Below are 27,599 nucleotides of genomic sequence, written 5' to 3'. Positions count from 1 at the left end.
ATGAAAATCATCTACTCGCCCTCAACCTGTAAATGTGAAATGCCTGTTTCCTATTAACTTAAGATCTATTACGCTTCGTATGAAAGTAAGCTGAAAGCAGGCTATGAGTCACATAGTAGACACAGTTAACACTGTAGTTTCATAATATTTGTGAAACATCCCATCTGTTACACATTACAGTACCGGTAATGCAATGATCATCTTCCAACTGTGAGTTTTGCTCTTGATATTTTTGGTCTTGTCCAGAATGTCATGCAAGTATAATTCAATAAGCAGCATTTATGTTACTCATTCATTTCAGAACGGAGTTGTCACAATTCCAAAGTCCACCAAACCAGAAAGGGTCCATGAAAACTGCCAAGTAAGTTTGTATCTCGATCTTAAAGCTGCAATTTTTTATGCAAAAGAAAATAACAAAAAATGTACAATTATATCAAACCTTACAGTAATTAGCTGAACAATGGAATCTATATATATATTGCAAAATTTACAACTAATTATTTTGCCCACTTACTAAACCACAACCACAGAAGTAAAATAATAATACAAATTAATATTATAAATGTTTGCACCAATTTACAGAGGCTAAGCTATGGTCTACTAAGATGATATTTTATTCTTAGTTCTCTATAAATACTTTGCAGTTTGTACTTTATCATGATGGAAGCCATCAATAGTTTCTCTTTGAGATCATCCTTTTCTGTTCAGGTGTTTGGGTTCAGCTTGGATGATTCAGACATGGCAGCGCTGAGTTTGCTGCATGATGGGAGACATGTGAGCTGGGACCCAACTCATGTGGAATGACCAAATCTCCAAGAAAACCACCTGTTCAGGTGAGCTTGGAAAACAACCAGAGGCTCAATCGCTCTAGTCTGTGATTTAAAACAAATTCATCAAAAATGTTAATATCCCGTGCATAATTACATTCGGATACCAGGTATGAAGGATGATCTCAAAGACCAGTTTTAGTGTTTATTTTTTTTTAATTTTTCAGCTTCTGAATTACTTCACAGGTTTTTGGACTCCAACTAACAGCGGAAGACATGGACCGAATTAGAGATTTACACACCAATCAGAAGCTGATTCATCTCACTTATCCAATCTGGAAAGGATAACCTAGCAATTAAAATCAAAGAGGTTTGTTATTAGGATAGTGACAGGTCCTGACCTCACTGTGAAAGGAAAGCTTAAGAAAATGATCAAATTAAGGGAATCAGTTGTTTGCATGCTGCTGATGTCACGGGTGCCTTTTGAAAACTGGTGGTGTTGAGAGAATAATATTTGTTATGGTCTTAATATTAATTGTACAATTAGTAGGCAGAGCACAGGGGGAGAAATTGTGTACAAACTAACTGCTAGTTACATTTCTTCTTCTCAAACATCGGACAAACTTAACAGTGACAGAACCACAATCAAGATGACATTGAATGGATGCTATATTAAAAGTTATGACGTTCTCATTTGCCCAATTAATTGTTTTCTATTATGCTGAAATGTGTCATTGTTGGTTAAAGCAGAAACAGCTCTGTATGTTTTGAGTTTCTCAGAAACTGCACTGGAGGAACTAACATAAATCGCAAGAATTGGAGCCAGCACACATCTTTATAGCAGTGTTACCAATATTGTTTATTCCATCCCTCTCATTTAGAATCATTGTTGTACACAAGTTACATTTTCTTCTCAATATCACAGGTTTCTGTTAAATTAATTTTTTTTTATCTTGTCCTCTTCACCTCCCTCTCTCCTTTTAAACAAACAAAAAAGCAGATTGTATTATACAAAAATGCAAACCAATTTTCACACAGTGAATTCTTTTACAAAGTCATAAAATGGCGTAATAATGGCTACATCCACATTGGAGTAAGATGGTTCTAAACATTCCTTAATGGAGTATAATATATTTATATATAAAACCTTTCCTTGTTGAAATTGAGCCTGTACCTTAATTTAAGAGATTTTACAAGACAACTTGGAAGTAATCATAAAAAAGCCATTACATTTCCCAAAAAGTTAGGAATAAAACAAAACGACAAAAAAGACAGCCATAACAGTGTTATAAGGTTCAAAATGAGTTAATTTGCGTTTCATTTAAATGAATTCAACAGGTCTGCTCAAAACAGACACGATCCAGTCAGAGAAATGAATATCATCCATCAGGAACAGACCCATTCTCAAAGAAAATCACATTATCCTGCTATTTCTCACTTGAGGAAAAATAACCTCATGCACAAAACTGTAAATGAGCCTTACGGAGTCCGTTTCCCATAAATTGCTATGTGTGGATGGTTGACACTAATTTGTAAAACAAACAAACAAAATATCCACGCAGAAGTAATTAGCTCAGTGAGATCACTGATCAATAGAGGAAAAAAAAAAAAAAAGTTCTACAGCACCCAAGCAAGTGCCAAATATTAAATACAAGATTCATTCACATTCCCATACAATCCAAAGATTCAAATAAAAGCAGCATCCTGGAAGTGCTTGACTCGAGAATGCTTCCATTAGTACAGCTTTGGGCACTCTGTGAAAGCCAAATGAAAAAAATCAACACACCAAGCACTGGCTAAACGTTTGCCCGTCGTAGCAGCGATTAGCGATGCGAAACAGAACGCTCGTCATGCTAGCGCCTAACAAAGAATCAAAGAAAATAGTGTTAGCTCAGGAAAATTTGGATAACCGCAGGGAGGAGCAGAAATTGTATAAAAGCCTTGCCGTGTAACTGCTTGACCTCGTTCACACGTCTCTACTGATGAGACGTCAAGATTAAAACGTATCCTGCGCAATTTTAAGCGGTGTGCAATTGTTTTATTTCCCCTGTTTGAATACAAAAGTGAATTCACCGAGCACATTATATCCTCCTGGTGTAACGTTCCTCAACTTAGAAATTTTTTCAATTTGATCACTGAGCGTAATTGCTAATGGGATAGGTGAGGTGACAGAACTGAGAAGTATCTAGAAAGTGTAGTATACATCTGGGTGAATCTCATGAAACCTCACAAGAACATGCCCAGGCCATATAATTATTATGGGATGAAATACATTTTTATTTTTATATCATCTTTTTATATTGCATTGACATTTTCTTGAAAAAGTACAGTTCCTTTTGGTCAGTATAAATACAAAAAGTTACTGTAACCTTTACACAGAAATACCAAACAAAAATATCATTTTGAAGTAATAATGCAACAGGAATGAAGAATTTATGATCACTTGACCTGGACACGTTTTTATGAATTTCACTTAAATTATTGGGCTATAAAGCAGACTTGAACCTCTGAAGAAAGTGGAAAGGTCTAGATTCTATCAGAGGCCAGATTCACCAGAATAGAAGCAAGAAGCTCAGCTAAATCATAAACTAACCCTACACAGCACATCTCAGAACAGGCAAAGCCTTAACTAGTTCATGGGATCTCAACATGAAATAATTCAATTTCCACGTTGAGGAGAGGGAGGAGGCAGCAATTAAGCATGGAGAAAGACAACATACTGGAGAATTTGTTCAGCGAGTGCGACGGACATCACGCGATTAGTTTAAACCTCGACAGTAAGGTTGACGTCATCTCTGCGTGTCGGCACAGCTCGATTTCAATCTCGGCAACTGCTTGAAAAGGCTGCGTGTGCTCTTTGACGAGCAAGAACATCAAATAATGACCATGACTACAAGTCATCGTAATAAGAGAAATCAACTAGATCACCACGGCTATAGCACAAAAACCACAAAAGATTACACGTTAAGAGGTTGCACCCAAAATTGGAGCTGTATATCATAGTCGGTCTCAAGAGACTAGAACAAAATGTCACACGTGAAGAATGTCATCACTATAGGAAGACTTCAGACTTCAAATATTCTTGTTCTCTTCGTTTACGGGGCCACGTTCGGAAACGGTCATTGAATATGTTGTGTAAAAACACATTTAGGTCAAAGCAGGCTGATGGAGGATAAACTCAACAGGCCTCGATTCAGGAGTCGCATTAAATATTCTGCAGAAATTCCAAAGAGTCTCTGAAGAATTGATTCCAAACTCATTTGGAGTTTGCAAAGAGGAAACCTATAAGACATTAAATAGCTCATCTATAATGAACACCTGTCTGGATTATATTTAAAGGGACAGTTCATCCCCAAAAATGAGAATTATGTTATCAATTATTTCCCCTAAAGTTGTTATAAACCTGCATGACTAACTTTCTTCTGTGGAACACAAGAGACGACATTCTGAAGAATGTTTCAACTGATTTTATGCGTAATCCCTCCCAAAATATCCATTTTGAACAACGTGAGGGCAATTGAATCATGACAGAATTTCCCTTTTTGGTTGAAATATCCCTTGAAACAATTTTTTTCATTGTCAAAACTGTAACGCGATCGGTTAGCGATACGGGGACCCTGCGTTGTCGAAACTACTGCCCTGGTTTACTTCTATGCAGCGATTTAGCGGCGAGACCCGAATATGCAAACTCGACCAGGAGAGCCAAATATGCAACTTCACAGAAGTTAGGGAAAATGGATGAAATAATTTCCTAATAGGCTGTAATCTTCTGAAACGACTGTGGCGCTGGGAGAAACAAAACTCATCCCGACCACAGAGCTTTGAAGAACACAAGGGAAGCGATGTGTTGCACCTCTTCTACTAAAAAGCACACACTCATTTTTCAAGACACCTGTTTGCATTCTATAAAACAGAATGCTTTAGACACGTGTCACCACACATTTACAAATTCTTTAACTGTTATATAGCCAAACCATAAATTAAACAAAAACCTGACAACTAATTATATATATATCTCTCTTCCCCCTTGTGTCCTCCAGAGCCCGATCGAACTGCCTTACAGCGATACACTGCCACGGTCAAGTGTCATGTGGGGAGACCCGTGTTAACGGTCCATAAAAATGGATTCATAAAAGGTTCTCCATGCTACTTTAAACCTGGTGAGTCAGATCATATTCAAGGCTGCAGAGATCGAGGGAGTTGAACGTTTCCACAGGGCCCCGACCGCACAATCAGCAACTAGCCCCGATGCTAAAAATAGTGCGCTCGATTCTTGTTTTGATTCCACTGGTTTGCGTCGTCCTGTCGGTGCTAGCTTTGGTTTGACTGTTCTTTCTTGATATATAGGGAAAACAACAAAGTAAGCATTATTCAGATGCCCTGGTTTCCAGGCGATGAGAAGTCATTAAAACAAAAAGCTCATTCACAGAACAAAAAGAAAGAAAATTTATATCACGGCAGATACTGCTCATTTTTCTAAATAAAACAACAGAGAAGTTTGTGTCGGTGCATGCACGTAGCAGCATGCAGGTGTGTGTATGTGTGTGTGTCCCTCATATCAGCTCCGTCTGAGTATTAAAAACACATCTTGCATCTCTTGAAACTGGCCGAATAAGTCAAGAGATCAATTTCAAAGCCCTCCGAGAAGGAATATTGAAATCTGGAGAGGTTGTCTGTGTCTGTGTGTGTGTGTGTGTGTGTGTGTGAAAATATACTCTTAAGAGCAAGAGTGAACAACACCATTCTTTTGAAGTTCTGAGCTACTCGCTGCTTGGTCAGCGGAGCAGAGGGTGAGAGATGTCGTCTTATTGGTCAGCGAGAGCATAGATCCACCCATATTACTGGCTGGCTTCATGCCACTGGATCCATTAGACACCTCACTGATGGAGAGAAGAGGAGAGCCAAACAGACAAAGAGAGAATGAGTGTATTTGTGCAAACATTATTCAAACATGCCTACTGGCTAACAGAGCAACATGAGAACAGACAACAAAAGAGGCTGTTTTAGGTCTTTGCTGATGGTAGCCTGAGGGAATAGACTGCTGAGCCTAACAAGAATACCAAGTCAGTGTAATAGTGAACAGATGTAGAATGGAGACATTTCTATATAGAGCTGCATTCTGATTACAGATCTTTCTTAATTTAATAGAATATTCTAAATCTTACACAATTCTCTCAAACAATTTTAAGTCTACATAATGTAAGGTTATTTATAATTAATTTTAAATTTAAATATAATTTGAAAAACAGGTAAATAATTTAATCTAACCATTATTAAAGAGATTGACTATTTGGGTTATTAATTTAATTAAGGTTCAATCATATCACTATACATTAGGGGTGGCACGGTTCGCGGAAAAAAACCGAACCGCACCGTTCTCCACACACGGTTCGGCACGCGCTAGGACCGCGGTTCAACTGAATTCTGACAATGCATGTGGTTTGTTATAAATAACACGTAAAACAAATAGGGTTCGGCTAATGTATGTTTCTGTTAATGGATGCGCATTCTGGCTTCCCAGTACATTATAACAACAGCGATGAGAAAGAAAAATAAAAAAAATAAGTGGACAAATCATTCACTCTTGTTCAATGCGAGTGCCGTATGCTGGAATATGAGCATTTATTCCGTCATCACCCGGGTGCTGATAGCGCGCGCACAGGTGAGACCTGAACAGCACACGTTGATATCGGTGTTTAGACTAAAGTCATGTAAGCTTTGCCAGCTCAAATATTTAAGAGCCAGAGGACGCGAGCTCGCGCGCGCAGTGAGAAGATTTGTGCGTGCGCTCATCAGAAGCGCACAAACCTGCGCCTCAGAACGCGCGCAAATATGAAGCTCTCTCTGAAGTATTGTGTTTTAATGGATAAATTCACACAAAATTCTGTCAAAATGCCCGTCTTGGTTAAGTATCCTATAGCAGACATAGCCGGCTGGGCGTACAGTATCAGTGCTTTCTCTTAAAGTGACAGTTAATATTAAATAAACAGCAACAACAAAGAAATCACTCACTGCTCTTGATTGAATCGCTTTTGTAACTTTAATAAAGAGTAATCTTTAATTTATACAGTCAAATATGCAATGCTGTTTTACCTTTGATTACTTTAATCGTACTTCAATTTCTGTACCTAAAAAACCCCCTGAAAATCACTGATTATTTTATTTGTATCTTTACTCTATTGTATTTTTATTTGTGCTGTTGCTTGTAGTTAAAGGTCTGCTTTTATTTGTGTACACTCACAATGAAAACAAAACAGATTTTATATATATAACATGTAATAATATTTAGCATTTTCACATCAAAATAAAAGAAACTGAGCAAAGTAGATGTCTTTTTTTTCCCTGTTGTACCGAAATTGTATCGAACCGTGACCCCCGAACCGAGGTACGTACCGAACTGTGACATCTGTGTACCGTGCCACCCCTACTATACATATAATATTGTTTGTATATATGTGTGTATATATAAATGTATATATATATATATATATATATATATATATATATATATATATATATATATATATATATATATATATATATATATATATATACACACACACACACACATACATAGCTGATTATAACTGGTACTGAATGAACTAACAGCACTTAATTCGTTTCCCTTTTAAGTTTACTCTATCTAAAACCAAAATAAACTGCCATTTTTAAAGGGCTGAAGACCATCAATCACACCATGATTAAAAGGATTCAGTACGTTTCATTAAGGATTCATCATGATTCAGTACATTATCATGACTGGAGCACAACTGAAGCCACGCGAAATGCACGGAAAAATGGATGATGTTCTACAGAGATGCGAAGGACCAGCTGTGCAAAATGAAAATGCTCATATGAACATAACCGTACAAATTTACTGTGACAGTTCAGTTAGATATCCGCAGGTTCTTTAAAGGAAAAGCAGACAGAACAGAACACGTTTTTGCAATAAAAAAATGTGAGACAGGGCAGTGAACTAACTGACTTTTTTTTCTGTCTTTTCAAATCTTCTATTGCATGTCATATTTATTGAGATGGCTTGTGCATTTTAGGTTTAATGCATCAGAAATGTGATGTCATTTCCTGCAAGGGAGCATTGATGCTCCATGGGTTTTGGCAGTGCATTGTGGGATTTTTCAGGGAGTGAACATTCCAGTGTCAGACAGACCCTTAAAATTGCCAACTCCCTGATGAGCTCCCTGAGTGCTGAACTAAGGAGCAGATTGAGACACTCTGTCTCTAGCCAGACAGAAGACTTTGAATAACTGGTTCAGGTGCGTTTAATTAGGATTGGAGCTAAACTCTGCAGGACAGTGGCCCTCCAGCAGCAGGTTTGGACACCCCTGGTCTAGTGCATGTTTATATAGAAAAACAAGGGAAAGTAGCGTAATAAACACTGCAAAAACACCGTGTGTGAAAAAACACTGGCCTCTTAAAAAGCTAGTAAAGAAGTCTCTTCACTCACCCCAATGCTAAAGAGAGTTCCTCCAGCTGGGCTTTACGGTCAGGCTGCCCATTCTCAGTGGCTTTCAGCTTGTATTCATGGGCCACCTGATTCTCCTTCAAGCATGGAAACAGGTTCAATGAGCTTAGACTGTTCATATGAGAATAAATAAAAACTGGTCCTGGCCAAGGAGTTTCTGGTTTCACTCACCATGGCAATTTCACGGGTTCTCTTCTTGATCTCCAGCTCTACGTGATCAAGCTCCAGGCTGAGCTGCTCACTGGACACAGTGCCACCTGAAGACCACTTCACTCCAGCCGCAGGCTGAGACGCCAGCGCACACGCCTCCCTCTGCAGGAGCATAGAGTTACTGGTAGCTTGTGTGCGTACGCGAGATGTTTATTAATATTACTGAATATCGACAAGGCCATGCCTTGAGAGTCATGAATTTGGATGGAGATTTCAAACACACCTCCATGCCACGTGTCTGCTGACTGATCTGTTGGTTGACTTGCTGGAGCTCCATCTTGAGCTGCTCACGGTCAGGGGTAGACACGGGCAGACTGGCAAAAACACAGGAAATAATCATGTTCTGTATTCTCAAAAATTAAATCATACATTACCCAAACCTTTTTATGGGGTATTTGATTCAATATTATGTTTTAATTAAAAAATCTAGTATTGTCATGATGCATCTTTTATCAATGACATTTTAATAAAAAAACAAAAACAAAAAAAACCCAGCATTCTCAGAGATTCTTGTTAGTTATTTCATTGCTGAGATGAACACTGGGGTGAGGAAGTGCAAGAGGTACGGTTAAGTACCGCTCGCTGAAGTGTCCCTGAGAGTTGATGCTCTGGTGCTGAGGGTACGACGCTCCGCCCCATCCGCTGTGGTTTCCATACGGATAGTCTGCTGTGAGGTAAACACAATTTACAAAAAACTAAATAATTCCCCAACTTTGTGAAAAATTTGTGGGCAAACTTGTAAATTCTTGTTGCAAATTCTACGTGTGGAAATCTTTCGCCCAAAATTCCTGAACAGATGGATTCCTTTTGAAATGACTGGATTTTGTAAATATGACTGCACCTTAAATCAGTAGCACACACTCCGATTCTGAATTAAATTATGATCTCTACTGATTATTCTTGAACATTTGGGGGGAAAACATTTTATTCACATACTATTCGCGATTCAGTCTTCTAATTTCAAAAATCGATGTTGTCAGAGCAAAACAGCAACAGCAATGGAGGAGAAAAAACAAATACATCCCGACCCAATTTCAGTGAGGGCAAGTGAATTTTTTTTTTTTATTATTATTATTAATTTGTTATTATGGAAAGTAGGGATGTGCCCGAATTGTGAATCCATATTCAGAAACGCACGGAAAAGGAACAACACATTCTACGGAGCCACTAAAGGGACATGGTTAGCCACTTGCTAGCGGTTGCCTGTTACATTACAGAACTTAAAATTTCACTTAGCAAATAAACAGAATTAGTAGTGAACATTGATAGGGCGATGAATTATTTGCAGATCCTGAGCACCACTGACAAACATCTAATCTTGTAAAATATGTGTAATAAGTACCGCCGCTCCGTAGCATAACATTACACAGTATGTGTGATTGTGAAATATCAAAAGTGAAAGTAAAAAGCAAGCGTGCATTCAAAAGCGGTTTCAATGCCCTGCGTATTAATAACAGCTCCCTGATGCCTGCAATTTATGTACAGTATAACAATATATTATAACCCAACGATATAATTGAAATGTATTATTTCCTCCCACCTCGTATTTATTCCCTTTCCAAACACGGTATTCAGATTCGGGCACATCCCTAATGGGAAGTGTAAAATATTTTTGATTTACTAGGAAGTTAATAGGAAACACTGATTTCTTGAGTCAGGACTACCCATACTGTAGACTGGTGTGTTTTTGTATCAAAATACTGGTGCGTTTCAAGTCAAAGAATTTATGAAAAATCGTGAATAAAAATCATGAGTTGATTTTTAATCGAATCGTGACCCCCAAGAATATCGATATGAATCAAATCGTGAAGTACCGAAAGATTTCCACCCCTAATCATTTCTGTTTTACAACTAGGGTTGGGAAATAAGAACCGTTTTTGTATTTAAATTATATCCTTTTTTTAATAAACACTGCATGAGTTATTTTATTATCACTGATATACAATTATAGTTTTTGTTAATGTTTGAATTAGATTTTTTTTTCCCTTTCAAATTTGAGTAATTGTATCTTGTTTGTCATTTTAAACTTTCAGAAAACGGTTGCCTTGGCTAGCTGAAAAAACGTTTTTTTTTCAAGAAACGAATTTCAAGAAACGAAAATGTTTTTATGACTTCAGTTTTTATTCCTGGCTTGAACTTCTGCACTCTTCATCAAGGCAGGATTATTAAAACACTCCAGCAGTATTTCATGAAGATTTCTAAACGAGTCAGTTAAAACAAATCACAAATGAACTCAAAAGAAAGAATTGTTAATAGCACCTTTCAGTTCCCATCCCTTTTATGATGAAGTATTAGGTATTATAAAGATGTCCAGTCACCTGTTATGGTCATGTGTTTGGAGCCCGAGGCCTGTGAGGATGCTATGGCCTGTACAGGTCCAGTGGTCTGGTAACCTGTTTTAGGGGTACGTGAAATGGCACCAAAAGGAGACACAGTGGGTAGAGGACCAAAGGGAATGATGGGATCGTCATCTTTGGCTTCCGCAGAGCGACGCTGAGTGTCCAGTGGAGGTTCACGGAGAACTTTTCCCTCTGCATTCTGTCACAGGAGAGTACAGGAATGAAGCAGCAAATAAAACCTCTGTTTTTGACAGACTTAGTTGATGTGTGGGAACACAAAGCAGAAGATAGATCACTTGCCATCATCTCCACAGCACTACTGACATCTTTTGGTTTAGCATCCTTGGAGCCAATGTATGATCCTATGGTGTCACATGACCAGGGAGAATACTGCCCAGCGTAGTCTGGCTCCCGACTCCCAAAGGCTTTAGAGCCGTCCTCCATATACTGCAGGCATTCAGAATTCAAAAATGAAAAAGAGCAATGTTGAGCATTATATTCATTATCCATGAAGGACAGGAGGATGTCGTTCAGGACTCACCTCCCGAGGGTAGTCGTTGGGGAACGGGTGTGAAGGGAGAGTTGGAGAGGCAGCGAAGGGGGGAGGAGAGATGACCTTTCTCTCCTCTAGCTGGACAAGCAGCTCTTTGCGCCTGCGATGCAAGTCATCCAGACTGGGCTGAGAGCGGCTGTACGGGTCCTGCCAGGGGAGAATATATAAATAACTCAGATTTAGACATTTACATGGATGAACTGACTTTAATATTTACTAATTGATTACTAGAATTAAACTTGGATCATTTAACATTATTCAATGGACATTAGTTGACATGAACTAACAAAGATTAATAAAATACTGTAATATGATTTTTATTTTATTATTGTTAATTTTAGTTAATTAACTAATGTTAAAGAACAGAACCTTTTTGAATTCAAAATGCTAACTCATAAGTTTTAAAGTGTTTCAAATACTTTTGACAGACTCATTAAAGCGGTTCCTAAGCAACACGTGCACATTTCAGAAACTGGGGCTTAAACTGATTTTTTAAGCTGATGTTCTTAATTATTTTAATTATTCCACACACACATAATAATGATAATACGTTATTATATTGTTTTCTTGGTAGCTGTAAAAATAAAAATATATTTTGTTTTACTTGTAGTCATAATTATAATAATATAGTAATTACCTAGGCATAATGGGTTGGAAAAATAGCTATTAGTAATAAATATTATACTAAACAATACTAAAATAATGTTCATTCATGAAACCTTATTTGTAAACAACAAATGCTTATGGGCATGCATATCAAACAAAAGGAACTACTGTTTAGAATGCCAAAACCTTAAGGAGAACAGAACTCACTCCTATGTGGGACCTCATTTGGCTGGGATGTGGACCAGCTGTGTAATACCCGTCCGGTGGGTATCTGTCTCTGGATGACGGTTCCTGGGAGTGGTACAGAGAACCTGCAGGTCCTGCTGGAGGTGGAGGCATAGCGGCCGGGGGAACGTCCAAAGGAACCGGGCTCATCCTGACCAAGTCATCTCTGGGCTGGACAAACGGAGGTGGGGGTGCGGGATAGTGTCCGTGTCTTCGACTGTAATGGGAGGGTGGTGCGTATGTGTGGGCTGAGAAAGGGGGACCAGAGTGGTGGCTCGGATATTGGCGATCTGGGCCGTATCCCGGATAGGGCTCTGGGTAAGGTGGCTCACCCGGAGGTGGCGGATTGCGGATGTAGCGGGGAGGGACGTACTGCTGAGGTTGGTACGGGTAGGGGTTGCCTGTAAGAAAACAGAGATTATGAGCATAAGGGCATGCCAAGACTACTATTCAGTAGAGTTGGGTACCGAACTCGGTACTTTTAAGGGTACCGACCGAATTGCATCGGTACTACTGAGTACCGATTCACATTAAATCATTCAGTACCAAATTTCGGTACCTGAGAACGCATTTGGGCGCATACAAGAGAGAAATAGAGAGACAGAGACCCTGTGAAATGATGTCCCTGCAACTCTTTATAATAAAACACAGGGCAAACCGAAATGTTCTGAACTGTGCTTACATTTCTAGGGTCATATGGGTTCCGTGAAAATGCGAACAGGATGGCGTCCATTCATAAAAACGAAATTCACTCTAGCGCAGAATGCAACGGAATTCGTAAATATTTGGATGAATAGAAAAAGGTCTGTAACTTAATTGGAATTGGATAAACTAGTGTATGTGAATATTAAAACGCAAAAAGACGGTTTAAATATGAATCCTGCATATTCCGTTAGCCTCGGTATGTATGAATGGCTGAGACGCGGTTTTGTTTACTACACAAATACTGCACACGTGAACACGCGGTGATTTTCGGCCTCTGCATCTCACTACATGACGAAATGAATACATGAACTTACAGGCTGTGTTACTTCATGAGAATTTTACTGTTTCATTTGAGAAAACTAGCATCAGAATTATATTATTATACACACAGAAACTTCATGCCAACCTGTCAAAATAAAAGTGCGGTTTAACATTTAACAGAAATACATTACTCTTGTATTACTTTTGTACAGTATAATGTACATCTTTATATATTCCATTTACTGACAAATTTAAATCAAACAATTAAATGATCATAAAAAAATAATTACTACAACCACATTAACCACTTAATTGTAGAAAAAATGTACTTTTTTAAATGAATATTCACACAATTTTTCTACCATGTATTAATTTTTGTTTGCCAAAAAAAAAAAGGGTTTCATATTCATTTGATTAAAAATAAATAAATGTTTCATGCCTTCATTTGATTATCAGAAAAAAACAAAACAAGAATTTCTTGAAGAAAAATAAATAAAAATAATTGTAGGGCCCATTGTTCAAAATGTTGAAATTGAGAGTTTTGTACTTATTTTTTCACTGAAATAAATGTTTTTGTTGTTACACAGAGAGTTAAGTACCGAAAAAAGGTACCGCTGGGTACCGGTACCGTACCGGTGAGTTTTCCCTCTTTTCCTTGCTTTCCTTCGGTTTTATAGAGCTTGTAAAAGCTCCGTGCACATTTTACTTTCACTTTCAAATTAGCAGCAATTCTGCATCAATATGTTCTACAACAACAAAATACAACGTAGAACATAGCTAAAACTTTTATTAACAAACTGAATAAAAATACACCATGGCACCAATATAAAATAATAAATAACTTCCCAATTTTAAATAGGTAGCCCCTATACAAAACTGAAAATCAGTAAAGACTGGAGGAACCTAATTATAAATAGCCTAATTATAAAACGTAAAACGTTTAGTAGCGGAGGCACGGACTGCATACACCTTGATGTAAAATAATGGGAAGAAAATACAGTTTAAATAAAATAAAAAACAGCAAATACCGTGCAACCAAATAAATGAGAAACAAATGTAAAAAAAAAAAAAAAAAAATTCCAATATCAACTTGGCAGGTCAACAAGCTTTTTAAAATCCAAAATATTTTTTTAAAACAGGCGCTTCTACATTTCGTTTTGAAACTCTTCTGCCATCGTCTTGTCTGTCTCACCTCACTCTTCTTGTCAGTCAGCTCGACTCACTCTCACGTGATAAATGAAATCTGATATGTGATGCACAACTGTCGTTCGTTCGGTGTGCTGCATTGAGCAGCCGCGTTCAGTTTTAATTGTTGTGTCTGTTCTGTAAACTGAACTAAATTATTTTTTATTACAATTTAAAAAAATCAAAACGACGGTGAGGTAGATTGTCAACACGGTGAGGGACGGTGCTGCGGTGGGAAAGTGACGTAACCGGTGTTGCGGCTTAACACCGGTATCACCGCCAAGGGGAAGTCGTGGCCTAATGGTTAGAGAGTCGGACTCGTAATCCAAAGGTTGTTTTAATCTACTTTCACACTGCAAAGAAAATTTAACAATTCATAAGATTGGCACTTGGTCACATGCACGGTTTTGCTGCTGTTCCTTAAAACTATGACTTGATGGCGCTCATGGACAGTCTATAGACCGGACAACAGAATACAGAAACAGCTCTCTTGTCCTTGTACTCTTGTATTTGGTCTTGCTTGATAAACATCATAGCAACTACAAAAAACTGAAGGGCCGTTTAAAAACATTTATATATTGTTGAAACGCACTGTCATCTCTGTTAAAAGCAAGTTTCAGAAACAGAAAGTTGCAGATAAATTAGATACATTTCTGGTCATTATGCACAAATTGAAATCACGTCAGTTTTACATGGTCTTTTTTATTATCGGCTGATGATGTGTGTGTAATTGTTAAATCTTATTTCTGCTATTTTTTATACTACCTTTGCTCACTTACAATGATTCTTTAAAAATAATTTAATAACACAAATAAATGCAATCTTGCTCAAGCCGCACACAGTTTCAGACACTTCACTCCAATTGGGTGAACTGGTTTATCTAGTTCACTAACAAAAACGTCTTCAAAAGAATTATTCATTCATAAACCGGACATCACTCTGGCTGAGACTATGGATTACAGGTGAAAATTTAAATAATTACAGCGGTTTCACGCACAGACTGATTGTTTCGCTTCATAAGACCTCAATATATTGTCAGGAGCCACAGGTATTAATTTTGTGTTGCATGATTAGCTTTTTTTGACAACAAGGAGCTTTCAGCTAAAAATATTTACTGTTCTACTGAAGAAACAATGTCCCCTACATCTTGAATGTCCTGAGCAAATTAACAGCAAATTTCTTTTTTTGGGGGGGTGAACTATGACTAAGCACCTTTTTAAATGAATATCCATTATTCATTAGGTTAATTATAATCTTGTGATGCCTGAACTCACTTTTCAGTTTTTAGCATTTTATTGCTTTATCTCTTTATACAATCAATAAATGTGCAATTAAACTGAAAATTAAAAATAGGCCTAATTCCCCTCAAAATAAATATACAACTAAACTTCAGTAAACTTCAAACTAAGACGATTATCAACAGACATTCAAGTTAATTTAGCATATACATCCTCATAGCTTCATGTTAACAAATTAGCCTAGTTTATTTCAATTTATTGGTCAGCAGTACCCAGAATTCTTCTTTACATCTTTTTTGTAATGACCTGGACACAGTATTAAATATAAATTCTGTGTGAAACTGTCTTGTGAGCAGAGGACTTCATTAATCTGTTCAGACAACCATCCATATCAGCAAATCCACTCACCTGTTGGGTATTGAGCATCATACTGAGATCCTGAGGGAGGAGGTCTGGCAGGCTCTGGATAGTAGAGCTCGGGCTGCTGTTGTGGATACATCTGTGGCGCACCTCTGGGCATGACTGGCCCCTGCTTGGGAATGGGTAAGTGCTCCGCCCTGGGGTGAGGCACAAGGTGGGGTGTCAGGGCCAAGCTAGATTTATCCAAACTTAAGAGAAACGAGAGAAAGAAATGAGTCAGTGGTAACATGTTGTTCCTTCCTGTTAAAGCCAAACCTATTAAGCACAACTTCTCAGCACTTTGCTGTTGCTCTTTCAGTCTAAAAAATGTAGATACTGTAATCATGACAGAAAAGCAGGGGACGAGAAGCAAAGGCTTACGAGTCGGGTGGCGACCCAGGAGCACTCAGGCTAGTGGCGTCCATCTTGGGCTTGAGTAAGAGGTCATATGTGGAGGGGTCTGTGCCTCTGGGGATAAGCTGGGGAAGAGGGCCACCGTTGGTAAGAGTAGAGGCCTTTCGCCCAGGCTCCAGCAGGACCACATCTTCAGGCAGCAGGCCAGGGGTGCAGGGCACTCGTGCAGCAAGACGTTTGTTCATTTTGCGGTACCTGCAGAGTGAACACCAAATGATTTTGATTATTAAGCAGGTTTGTGGTTTAAAACTAACCAGACATGCAACGGCGCTCACTTCTCCAGCTCCTCCTGAGAATGGGCGAAGGTGCAGCTGGCTCCTCTGGGACAGCCTCCTTTCTGCTTCATGTCTCTGCACATGTACGTCTTGTATTTGCTGTGCTGTGGTGGCTGCTGCGTGTCGGCACCCTTCTTGCTGTGGTTCTGGATGAAATCCACTAGGCCGTGCACCACCGTCTTTACTGCCACCAACCCCTTCTCCAGCTGCTCCCAGGTAGGAGGAGGAGCATCTGAATAAAGAGGAATCAAGGAAAAACTGATCACAGACTACTAATTCACGCACATATTCTAAATTTTTTATATTATTATTGCATTATTAGTTACATTTTTTTATGGTTTTCGAAAGAAGTCTCTTATGCTCAACAAAGGTGAATTGATTTAATCCAATATACAGTAAAAACACTAATATTGTTTAATATTCTACAATAAAAGCCGCCTTCTACTGTAAACTATTTTAAAATTTAAATTCATTCCTGTGATGGAAATTAGCACATACATTTTTTTAATTCTTTGAATAAATGTCTCCACTGTCATTACATACTCCGTTATACCGCTAAGCTTTAATTCAGTATTTCAGATGCGCAGTCATCATATTTTTGTCTGTCTTAACAAACCTGGACTGGGGTCGATGTTAGCAAGCAATTCGAGGTGAGGTCTCAGCCGGTTGAGATTGGCAGGGTCACCCGTCCTCTGCAGTGCGATGGTCAGCTCCTGCACACTCTGAGCAAACGATGCTGGGGTCTGCAGCTGAAAGACAAACAGTCATATTCCCTTCATCCATTATTGAGACATAATACTATTTCAGGCATTTGAAAGAGTGCAGCAAATTCTCAAGCCGTGCAGACAGATGGCTGTTACACCTTATCAATGATGGACTGCATGTGAGACTTATGAGACTGGTCTCCATACAGCAGAGAAGACCACTGATCAGGGGCGATGCGGAGGCCTCCCTCCATTGCGATTTGAACAATCTGAGAGTCGTGTTCCCGCCGAAGTGCCTCATATGTGCGGAACTCCTCTTTCAACTGCATTAGTGAAGAATCCTCATCTCGCTTAGTCACCTACGATACAGAAGAGAGTCAGAGCTGAAACCTCAGAGCTACAGCTGTTAATGTTATTGCGAATAAGCTGTCGAGGTGCTGAAAAAGTTATTTTGCACATTAAGAACATCAGAACCTAATTAATCCCAACAGATCTATCAGAAAACATAATTGCAAAAAAACACCTCATAAGATACTTGCGAAAAGCTAAGATGAGATCAAGTGCTCAATTATAGGCACCTACCTTGAAGCAGGAGGCACGGTAGAGGAGCTGAACTACATGTCCAATACTGGTTTTGGAGGCCTGAGGAAATCTTGGTTCCAGTCTCTGGACCACAAAGAGGACCAAAACCTTCCTGGAAAGAGCGGATCCGTCTTCCAAGGCCAACAGCACCAGCTTTAGTGCCTCCTCCTGCATGGCTGTAGATAAAAAAGGGTCACATATAAGACACTAGAACTTCCACAAGATCAAATTTTGGCAATGACCATTCATGTTGGTTTGAACAGAATTTTAAAGCATCATCTTACCGGGGCCCAGGAACTGGCAGCCTCTGGCTCTAACAGCAGCCCACAGGTTGGAGGAGAGCTGCTGGGGGTTTTGATGCTGCAAAATGAGCTCAGTAACAGTTCTTTCGCCCAGAGAGCGGGCCGCCCGCATGGCCCTGACACGTCCTTCCTCTTCCACCAGCTGACAGTGCACCAGAGTCACCAGCTTCCTCTGCATGGGGCGGCTCAGCATGCTCTGAGCAGCATTACTCAACCCCACTCCTAGATACAGTCAAAAATATGCATCAATCACTTGGCCATGTCCATTATACTGTCTTTCTTGGAATGAAATAAAAATTCACACTATTTTCTAAATGTATCTTTCTCGATCTTTCTGTGATTTGTCTTAACAGGTTTCTTTTTTTTTTTATTGTGAGGAAGCATTTTTTAATCATACTATAACTCAATCTTAAGGTAAAATGACTGAAAGTGATGTTTAATTAGTTCTTGTCCGTTGACACATTCTAACTGTCAGCAACTATTTCTTTCCCACACCGCGAGTAAGATTTTTCAAATGTTATAATTAAATTATTATTATTTTTTTTTAAATGCATCATATCTTACGTAATTGTTCAATCAGCGTTTCAACAGCAGAAAGATGTTATGTAACATCGCATTTCAATATCTATAGCTCATTAGTTAGCTAGATTAAATAACTTTAGAGAGCAGCATTTTGCTAAATATGTGCACTACATTTCACTGTTAGTGATATCTTCATTAACGGAAGTTTGAATAACGATGTCATGAAAACATGTTTACTACAGCCACGCTTTAAATGTTTAGATTTCAACAATGATTTGGAGTAGAAACATCATATCATTATAAATTTGATATAAAACTATTACAAAATTTAAATGTTAACAAAACTCAATTTATTATTTGAATGTTGATTCAGAATCAGAATCAGAATGAGCTTTATTCGCCAAGTATGTTTACACATACGAGGAATTTGTTGTAGAGTGAGGAAGAAATACAGCATGACATGAGGAAAGAGGGGAGAAAAAAAATAATTCACAGATTATGCTCCTTGGAGTACAGTGTGAGAACAGGAAAAACACCCCAGCAAACAAAAAAGCACATAGTCAATCAACAACATAGTCACACGACTGCAACAGGGGAGTAATCCAGTTCCGGCAAGCAGCCATCCAGTCCTACAGCCATTCTCGGCGCCGGTCGGAACCGCTTGCCAGGCTGACGGTACAAAGCAGCGAAGGCGAGGGATCGGGGGTGGGGAGGTGAGTGCATATCTTTGTATGTGAATGCAAGAGCGTCACACTGCAGTGCTCTTCCCGGGTTGTTTTCCAACACGGCCTTGTCCGAGGCTGTGCTGTTATGAGAGAGCCGAAAGAAGATAAGATTGTTTGGTCTTGGGGCGAGTAGCCGTATTCCAATTTTCACGGTAACTCTCTTTGTCCATTCTGGTCTCCAAATCCATAAATTTTTCTTTTCAATCTTCAATCATGACGGGCAGCCTTGTGAGGCTTTTAACAGCTGTACCCGTTTCCTGAATTTTACGATAACCCAGGGCAAAGCCTAATCCAATCAGCAGAAGACCTGTTATCATGGTTCCGAATAGGTAGATATCTTCAATGTCCTCCACGGAAAGAGGCGCCAGACACACGACCCGCCACCTTTCCCATGCGTCCATCGTATATACAGCTCCAAATGTACCGCTGGGACAATCAGGTCCCCCCGAATCTAAACTTCTCGTCGAGAAAATTGTGTCAATTGCATTGAGAGACTAGTTGATCAAATCCATGATTTTTCAGTTTGGAGAGCAGTGCAGAGAGAGTCCCTCAAGTATTAGACAATAGACGAGACGAGAGAGCAAAGCAGGGAAGGGAAGGTAAGGGGAGGAGAGGGAGAGAAAAAATGCGACCGCCTTCGTTGAGAGCCAAACGAGAAAAACTTCTTATATTCTTAAAAACTTCTTATATTTGATTAACTAACAGATTATTAAAAACTATTTTTTTTTTTGGTTAATTGAATCAATTAAAATTGATTTAGAAAAAAAAATTAGATTTTTATAAAATTCATTGAATCGCATAACTACTTTTAAGAGCATATCAGTTAAGTTGTCCTCATCTATCTCTCATTGATTCTATTCTCGAGCATAGGTGTGGAGAAAAACAGTCCATTAGCAAAGTCTATGGAATACATCCAAATAATCTGTCTACCTTAGCAGGGCTCGAAATCAACTTTTTTAATTGGTAGCACTGGTGCTCCCAACTTTAAAAAGTTAGGAGCACCGGCAAAAATTTAGGAGCACCCACCAAAAATTAATGAGCACCACAACTACAAATTATATATCAACAGATTTCATCTGTACATTCTTAAATTTAATGCAGATTTTAGATTGGTAAATATTAGCTGTCAATCACCCAGTCACTGCTTTCCGCTGTCAGGTGACAGGGAGCTAACTACCACGGGAAATGCAAAGTAGTGCATTTGTGATAGTTTCGCGATATGAAAAAATGTGATTTTTCAACCGCAGAGGCTGCGATTACACTCTGTCACTTGACACGCGAGAGTAAAGAGGTGTGTTCGACTTGAAGATCGATCGTGTATGACATCAAAGTACGGCGAGAGAAAGCATAAGGAGACGCCCACTCTCTTATAGCTCTCGCATCATTTGATGACACACAGCGATCGGTCTAGCTGCGCTGCTTCAAGTCGAACACATCTAAGCAGTCTTCAGAGGAAGCATCAAGTTGGCACGCTATGTTGCCAAGTCCACAGCTTGCGGTCTTACATATCATGCAGAATTGACGCGCTACATGTAAATGATATCCTTTGTTGTATTTTCCTGTCAAAATAACAGAGTTCCTTTGGAATTCTTCAGCGGGCTTTCCGGTAGTGGGCGGGACTAATGCGCAAACGGCAATCTCATTGGCTGGTGCTCACCTATTATCCGCCCCGTTTTGATTTCGGCGAATCAGTTAGAACAAACGCAGACAACATGATTAATATTCATGAACCCAACAGCTCAATCCTTAGTGCGTTTTATATTGTTCTTATTAGTAGTAGAATTCATAGTAGTTTTATCTTATCAGTATTATTTGTAGAAACACTAAATGACAAACAAGATCTTAAGCACCACCACCAGACCTAAGTTCTATCATCATTTAATGCTAAATTATCATATCATATAATGTTTGACTGACTGATGCTAAGTGAGACATTTAAAAAAAAAAAAACTGTGCTATTTTCCAAACGGAAAGCAGTGACTGAGTGATTGACAGCTAATATTAACCAATCTAAAATCTGCATTAAATTTAAGAATGTAAAGATGTTATGTAATGTTTGATAGAACGGCAGACGGGCACCGTATCAGCACACAGAAGGCACATAACTGTGAACGTTTTTAGAGAAATGAAAACATGTCACACTACAACAATTATATGCACTCGCACAGATGCTCCTAAATATATTTTGAGGTTGCACAGATTAAATTATGGGAGCATAATTTCAAGACTTGCTTAGAAACTTTAAAACAAAAATGGGAAAAAGAAATGGAGGACCAAATATCAGACGATGCTTGGCAGGAAGCAATTTGGAGAATACATTCTTCCTCTATTAGCCTTAGACACACGATTGTTCAGTTTGAAATCGTCTTCACTGGTCAAAGGACAGACTGGCAAAGATTAAAAGTGATGTGAATACTACATGTGACCAATGTACGCAAGCTCCTGCCTCTCTATATCATGCTTTGGTCATGTCATAAATTGCTAGAATATTGGGGTTCAATTTGAGACATTTTCTACACTCAAGACTATAATCTAAGCAGATCCCAATCGGATGTTATTGCTTTTTGTTCACTTCTAGCCAGGAGGTTAATTTTATATAAATGAAAAGACTCGTAGGCCACGGCACTCATAACAGCACTCACTCCCGCATTTGTAACCATAGCAACGTTTTTGTCATCTTGCAGGAGTGAATAAGAATTTAGCCATTTGTTATGTGCCATTTTTTGGCTAAAGACTCTTTTTGTCCATCGATTTTAAATAAACTACCGCTAAAAGATGTGCAGTGCTTTGTTTCTGCTCGGGAGTCTGCTTTAGAGAGCGCTGTACGTATTGCAGTGTTGCCATGTCCTCATATTTACAAGCGCTTTTAGGCATGTTGTTTGGTCTTAGCTCATAAAGACAGGCACTTTATGGAGTTAATAAAGTGGTCTGTCGTGGATACGAGATATGATTTTTTTGGTGTTATAAAACAACGTGTGTTTTAGTGTTTTTTGTGCCCGTCCTTGTTTGTTTTTTCTATGAAGATCTGGCAACACTGACACTACCTGCGGTAGTGTATCTCACATACAGACAAAGACTCATTTCTGATGCACGTTTAAATGCGTCATTAACAACTAGTTGTTCAGTTCCGTACACACTGCGTAGAATTTCTGTAAATGCGGTTGTCACTACCTGTATTTTTCGGGAGTTAGTGCGGTTGTAGAATGCGGTTGTCACTCCCGTATTTTAGTGAATTATGTGTGTACAGAACACAATTAAGGAGTAAAAGGTGAACAGACAACCAAATTTAACTTGCAGTGTGTACGTGGCCTTAGCCTCAAACATACAAACACTGGATTAAAGAAGTTATGTATAACATACAATTGGAAAAGCTCAGATGCTCTATGAAAGGTCCAAATAAGAGATTCTTTAATACTTGGCAACCTTTTCTAACCTTTGTGGAGAACACTCCTGCTGAAAAATTGTACTGAATGTACATTGTACCTTTTTTTTTTTTTTTTTTTTAAGGTCTGACAGGTATTTAGGGTTGGATTTTTGGTTGTTTTTTAATGTTCTGTTCTACTGTTCTATGTAAAAAATAAAACAAAAAGATTGGAAATAAGAGCATATCAGTTACCTCGTGCACTGCTGAGGGGTTTGAGGTAGAGGGCCAGCTCATCAACGCACTGCCGTGCCTCATTATAATGCTTGGTGTCCTCTGGACACGTAAGGAGCGCCACAGGTTGCTGTTTGGGCACCTGAGAGAAAAAGACAAATTAAATGAAGCACACTGTAATAGATCTGAAAAACTGTGGTTATGCTTAGGGCTGTGCTATTGAAGGAGACAACCGCACTACCGCAGCGGTAGAGCACCACCACGATGGAATCACTCGTTTCTCTTACCAAACAATCACTCACATCTCACCCTCATCTCTTAGCAGGGCTCTAAAGTGCAACCACTACTGCGTGCGACTATGAAAAAATATTTAGGATCACCAGTGCGACTGACCCGATCAGCATATTTGTGTTTGTGCTGAGGGAGCTTATAGGTTTCTAACGTACTTACGTGTTTTTGCAGCGTTGAGTAATGTATCACAGACGTATTCTCTCATTATAACAAAAAAAACTGTTGACAGTGTAAATAAGAGATTCATTGTGCAGTGTAAGGAGGTTCGTTGATTATAATGGAGTTTTGTGAGATCGCGATGAACTAAGATGAGTGACGGCTTTTAATGATTAAGGGAGTTTGCAAATGTGATACTGATTGTCTGACTACAACACTATTGCCTTCTTTTGCTCCAGTTCATCAACGAAAATAATTTCAAACAAAGTCCCAGCCAAGCCGCTGCACATCTCCATTCAAACACAGCGGTGTTTCGTTTATGAATGAACTGCTTTTTTAAACGAATCTAGTGTGTCAATGATTCAATTATCCATTCATAAAGACAGTCACGGACTTCATTCCTGAATGAATCAGCTGTTTGAACGAATCAATTAAATGAATGAATCAGTGATAAAAATCAGTGACTTGCCACCAGCTACTGCAGGGCTTTAGACGGCGACCATTTTTTGAGAATATGCGAGTAAATTGACGTAGTCGCACTTGTGCGAGTGCATAGTCTGCGCTGCTCCAAAGAGTCTGCTTCATACAGCGCGCGCTGCAGAGCTGCGGCACATTGTAGCAGGAGTCAGATTTCACTGATCACGTGAAGAAAGGCGCTTTCAGCGCGAGCGCTTCGTGGGTAGAGCCTGGTTTATACTTGCCGCGTGTCAGCACGAGCGCGAAGGTGCGTGCAGTGGAGGATTTGGTTTTCAAACTAAAGTAAAAGACCGCTTCTTAATCCAGAGAAGGTGAACATGTTGGTATTCTTGTGGAAAAAAACATGCAAGTCCTGTCAGCGACAGCCAGTTTAGATTTACTTTTCGTTTTGAAAAGCTTGTCATCTTTGCTGTTTACCTCACGTTATGCTATGGGGGCTTTCCTTAATTTTTTTAAATGTCTTGCTTGTGTGAAAGATAAGATCTCTCTTCCAAACTTAATCATCAGTTGCTTTGGAATATCAGGAAAAACCATAAAAGAGAGAGGACTGCTTGTTTTCCCCAGCAAAGTGCAGACTGGGTATATACTTTTATCTTTGTTGGGAAACAAACTTAGTTGGCGTAGTTTGGCTGAAACTTCACTGACTTTTTGTGTAATTGTGGATTCCATGCTTAAGCACGTTGTATTGTTTAATCTTCATGTAAAAATTCATAGATGTGCGTTACAAGAAACCATGCAATGTTATTTTGGCATCGAGTCTTTAGATCTAGCATTCTGCATGCTTTAAATCAGACACTGGGATGAAGAAGTTTGGAAGGATACCATGTGTTTTAATGAATTAACAGAAAATGTGCATGTGCATTTCCTACATCTGTGCAGTCTCTCTCTCTAATAATACTGAAGTTGCAAGTTTATTTACTTTCAGTCTTTTAAGTGTGCTATCAAAGCCATTTTTTAATAAATATGTCGGTAGTGTTGACAAAAGGTCAACAGTGTGATCTCTGATCTCTATGAGTGAGTGATGTGTGCTTCAATGCAGAACATTGTTATAGAATGGTGATTAAACTGACAAAAACTAAACCAAATACAGCAAAACCACCAGTGGTTGGCCCTTTACCACCACGGTGGTATAAAAATCACCACTATCACAGTTCTAGATATGCTACTCAGGAAACATGGTTGAAATGCCTCACCTGACCCCCGACCAGCTGTAGCAGGGCCGAGTTGACGGGCAGCTGCTCGATGTCAGTATTGATGGCCGTCTGGTCAAAGGGACAAGCCTTGCGGTGCAGCTTGTTGAGGCACATCTTGCAAACGGTGTGGCCGCAACCCAGACTGATGGGCCGACGCACCGTCTCCTCGAACGTCTGGGTGCATATGGGGCACAGTAAAAACTCTGTCCATTGTGGAGCTTGTACAGGCATCGTAGCAAGGTTGTTCTACATGTAAACAAGGGTGGGGGGGGTTCTCTTGGGTGCGCGTGCGACTAGGTGTGTCATTTAACAAAAAGGGAATAATAGATGGAAAAAAATGAAAGATTCCACTGGAATCAAAAAATCTTCTGAACACAGGAGTTCTTAAATAAGTTCACACGTCCCGGGTGATCATCACATGGTGTGAAACCTGAAACCTGTAACAAAAGAGATGCAGCTGATGATTAAACTGACAAATATGGAAATTAGAAAACAGTCTCTCTTTAGTGGTGGGTTCACATGATGCACATTATTAACCAAAACAATTACACAGTAAAATACAGGAACCAACTGACGCATTGTCAATAAACCACGTCTGGCAGCTGTTGCTACCCCAACAAACAAGAAAACTAACAAAGACTACAGTTTATACTTTATAAGAATAAGTTGTTTAAACCCTATTGAGGCGGGATCATTTCTTAATTTCTGAAAAGCAATGTGTTGAGCTGATTTTAGTGCAAGGATCAATTTTAAGATTTTGGCCTATTCTGATGTCTTCTTTCAGATTAGTGGGGAAAAAAAAAAAAACAGAATACACATTTAATTTTTTTCTATTTCTTTACACTTGATATATTCGCATCTGTAGATTTCAAATAAAATACATATTTAAAGTAAAGCATTCTCTCAAAATTATAATTTTTTTTCTCATTTACTAAGCCAGAAATCTCCACTTCAGCAGCACGTACTCCAAACTTTAGTTGTATTGCTATCTATATTCTAAAGGTTTTCACAAAGAAGTTTGATAATGTACAATTTACCTGATTTATAAAACATTTTTAACCCTTGCAGTTGACAGTATTTTCTCATATATGGAGTGATAAACAAGAGATTCAAAATCCTCAGTAAAAACATTCAACTCTGAAAACCTCGCTTTATCCAAAATTTCTGTTCTGGTAATGTACGCTAATTAGCCCATATATAACCATAACATTTCAGACACCTTGTATTATCAATTCAGTTGTCTGTAGAAAAAAATATGATGATATTTATTAGTTAAAATTGTTACCTGTGGTGCTTTGCCTCAAGTAAACAGGCGACCCACAGTTAACTCGCCTGTCAATAAACTCAACTTCATATAGTTCCAAGCAGTTTTGAATGTATAAGCATTACATTTACGAGTATGTACATGTTTGATAGCAACGTGCAGAAATAACACCATTTAGCTGCTAAAAATAAACCAAACTGTTTAAGTTTAATATTGTTCTCCTCTGTCCATCTATTAGCTATTGAGCTAGCACAATGCTCACTGGCTCCCATCTCTATCTGGACTGAACGCTAATAGCAAATACACTCTTAAATTCTTACAAGGATTGCGAGTATAGACAATGAGTTAACCCGACTCCAAAAGGCTGTTCTTTGCACATTTCCTAATGTATGGGGCGAAATGAGCGTAAATCACAAGATAAAGGCGAAATGTGCGATTTTACGGGATATATGTTTAGGATGAACCACAAGAGATCCCGCGATTATGTAACACGGCAACCGCTGAACCCGACCAAAACACTAGATTATTATCCACCCCACTGTCAAAACACTGTAGCGGAAACATGACATGTGGAAAGAATAGATGCAAATACACAATCACGTGGATTACTGTAACGTTAAATAGCTATTTTTGTAAGCGGAGGCCCGTGTAAACACAGCATTCAGCTCTGCTCCCTAAGCTAATAAACTACACTGGCTAATTTACCGAATTGCTATTTCAATCGACCACACGGCTGAAATCCAAATTACTGACAAAGACAACGCCGAAATCTGCATATGGCACGTACTAACCACCAAACCTGACTGAAAACACAAAAAATAGCTCAAGCCAAAGCTACACAAGGCTAGCCGGGCGGCTAAATGTTGCAAGCGTGCTATCAGATTAGCCGCTAGCAGCCGTGTGCGGTCCACACCCAGAAACGAGCGCAAAATGCGCTACTCTGCAAGCCACAGCCGCTAAATAACAAATGCACTCTCACTCATTCTTACGGTGTATCGGCTTTCTTCATCTTTTCTTAAGAAAACGCTTGATTATTTCCTCGGTCGCCATGTCGACCGTTGTAACGGGTTGCCGAAGTAGTTCGGGAGTTCCTCGCGTTAAACTGCCAGAAGCGGCACTCGAGCTGAT

General features: G+C 39.0%; 2 protein-coding genes across 6 annotated transcripts in view; one reads left to right on the top strand and one right to left on the bottom strand.

The window, feature by feature from the left end:
- Window positions 1-1,725, top strand: part of LOC306881888 (putative oxidoreductase ZK1290.5) — a 3,962-nt gene extending 2,237 nt beyond the window's left edge. For 2 of the 4 annotated variants that reach the window (XM_079436230.1, XM_079436229.1), the window contains 3 exons: window positions 302-361; window positions 709-833; window positions 1,014-1,725. In XM_079436230.1, the coding sequence (XP_079292356.1) occupies window positions 302-361; window positions 709-804 (156 nt within the window). In that variant the 3' untranslated portion in view covers window positions 805-833; window positions 1,014-1,725. Of the gene's footprint in view, window positions 1-180; window positions 211-301; window positions 362-708; window positions 834-1,013 lie in introns of all 4 variants that reach the window. The other 2 variants (XR_013785180.1, XM_079436228.1) reach the window with 2 other exon arrangements.
- On the bottom strand, window positions 1,605-27,599 carry rc3h1b (ring finger and CCCH-type domains 1b). 2 transcript variants are annotated; one of them, XM_079436221.1, is made up of 18 exons: window positions 25,208-25,583; window positions 23,112-23,232; window positions 18,231-18,470; window positions 17,947-18,122; window positions 17,523-17,723; window positions 17,277-17,409; window positions 16,661-16,892; window positions 16,353-16,580; window positions 15,981-16,180; window positions 12,166-12,584; window positions 11,341-11,499; window positions 11,100-11,246; window positions 10,779-10,998; window positions 9,037-9,127; window positions 8,684-8,774; window positions 8,422-8,562; window positions 8,233-8,327; window positions 1,605-5,647 (listed from the first exon to the last, which is right to left on the bottom strand). In XM_079436221.1, the coding sequence occupies exons 1-18, from the start codon at window positions 25,436-25,438 to the stop codon at window positions 5,485-5,487; spliced, it is 3,288 nt and encodes a 1,095-aa protein (XP_079292347.1). In that variant the 5' UTR covers window positions 25,439-25,583; the 3' UTR covers window positions 1,605-5,484. The 2 variants fall into 2 exon arrangements, with proteins under 2 accessions (XP_079292347.1, XP_079292348.1); XM_079436222.1 differs by lacking the exons at window positions 1,605-5,647; window positions 8,233-8,327; window positions 8,422-8,562; window positions 8,684-8,774; window positions 9,037-9,127 and adding an exon at window positions 27,461-27,599 and having other exon boundaries at window positions 9,537-10,998; window positions 25,208-25,644.

The sequence above is a fragment of the Barbus barbus genome (genome assembly GCF_936440315.1).
Source record: "Barbus barbus genome assembly, chromosome: 15".
Taxonomy (NCBI): Eukaryota; Metazoa; Chordata; class Actinopteri; order Cypriniformes; family Cyprinidae; genus Barbus; species Barbus barbus.
This window is presented reverse-complemented; position numbering and strand designations above follow the sequence as displayed.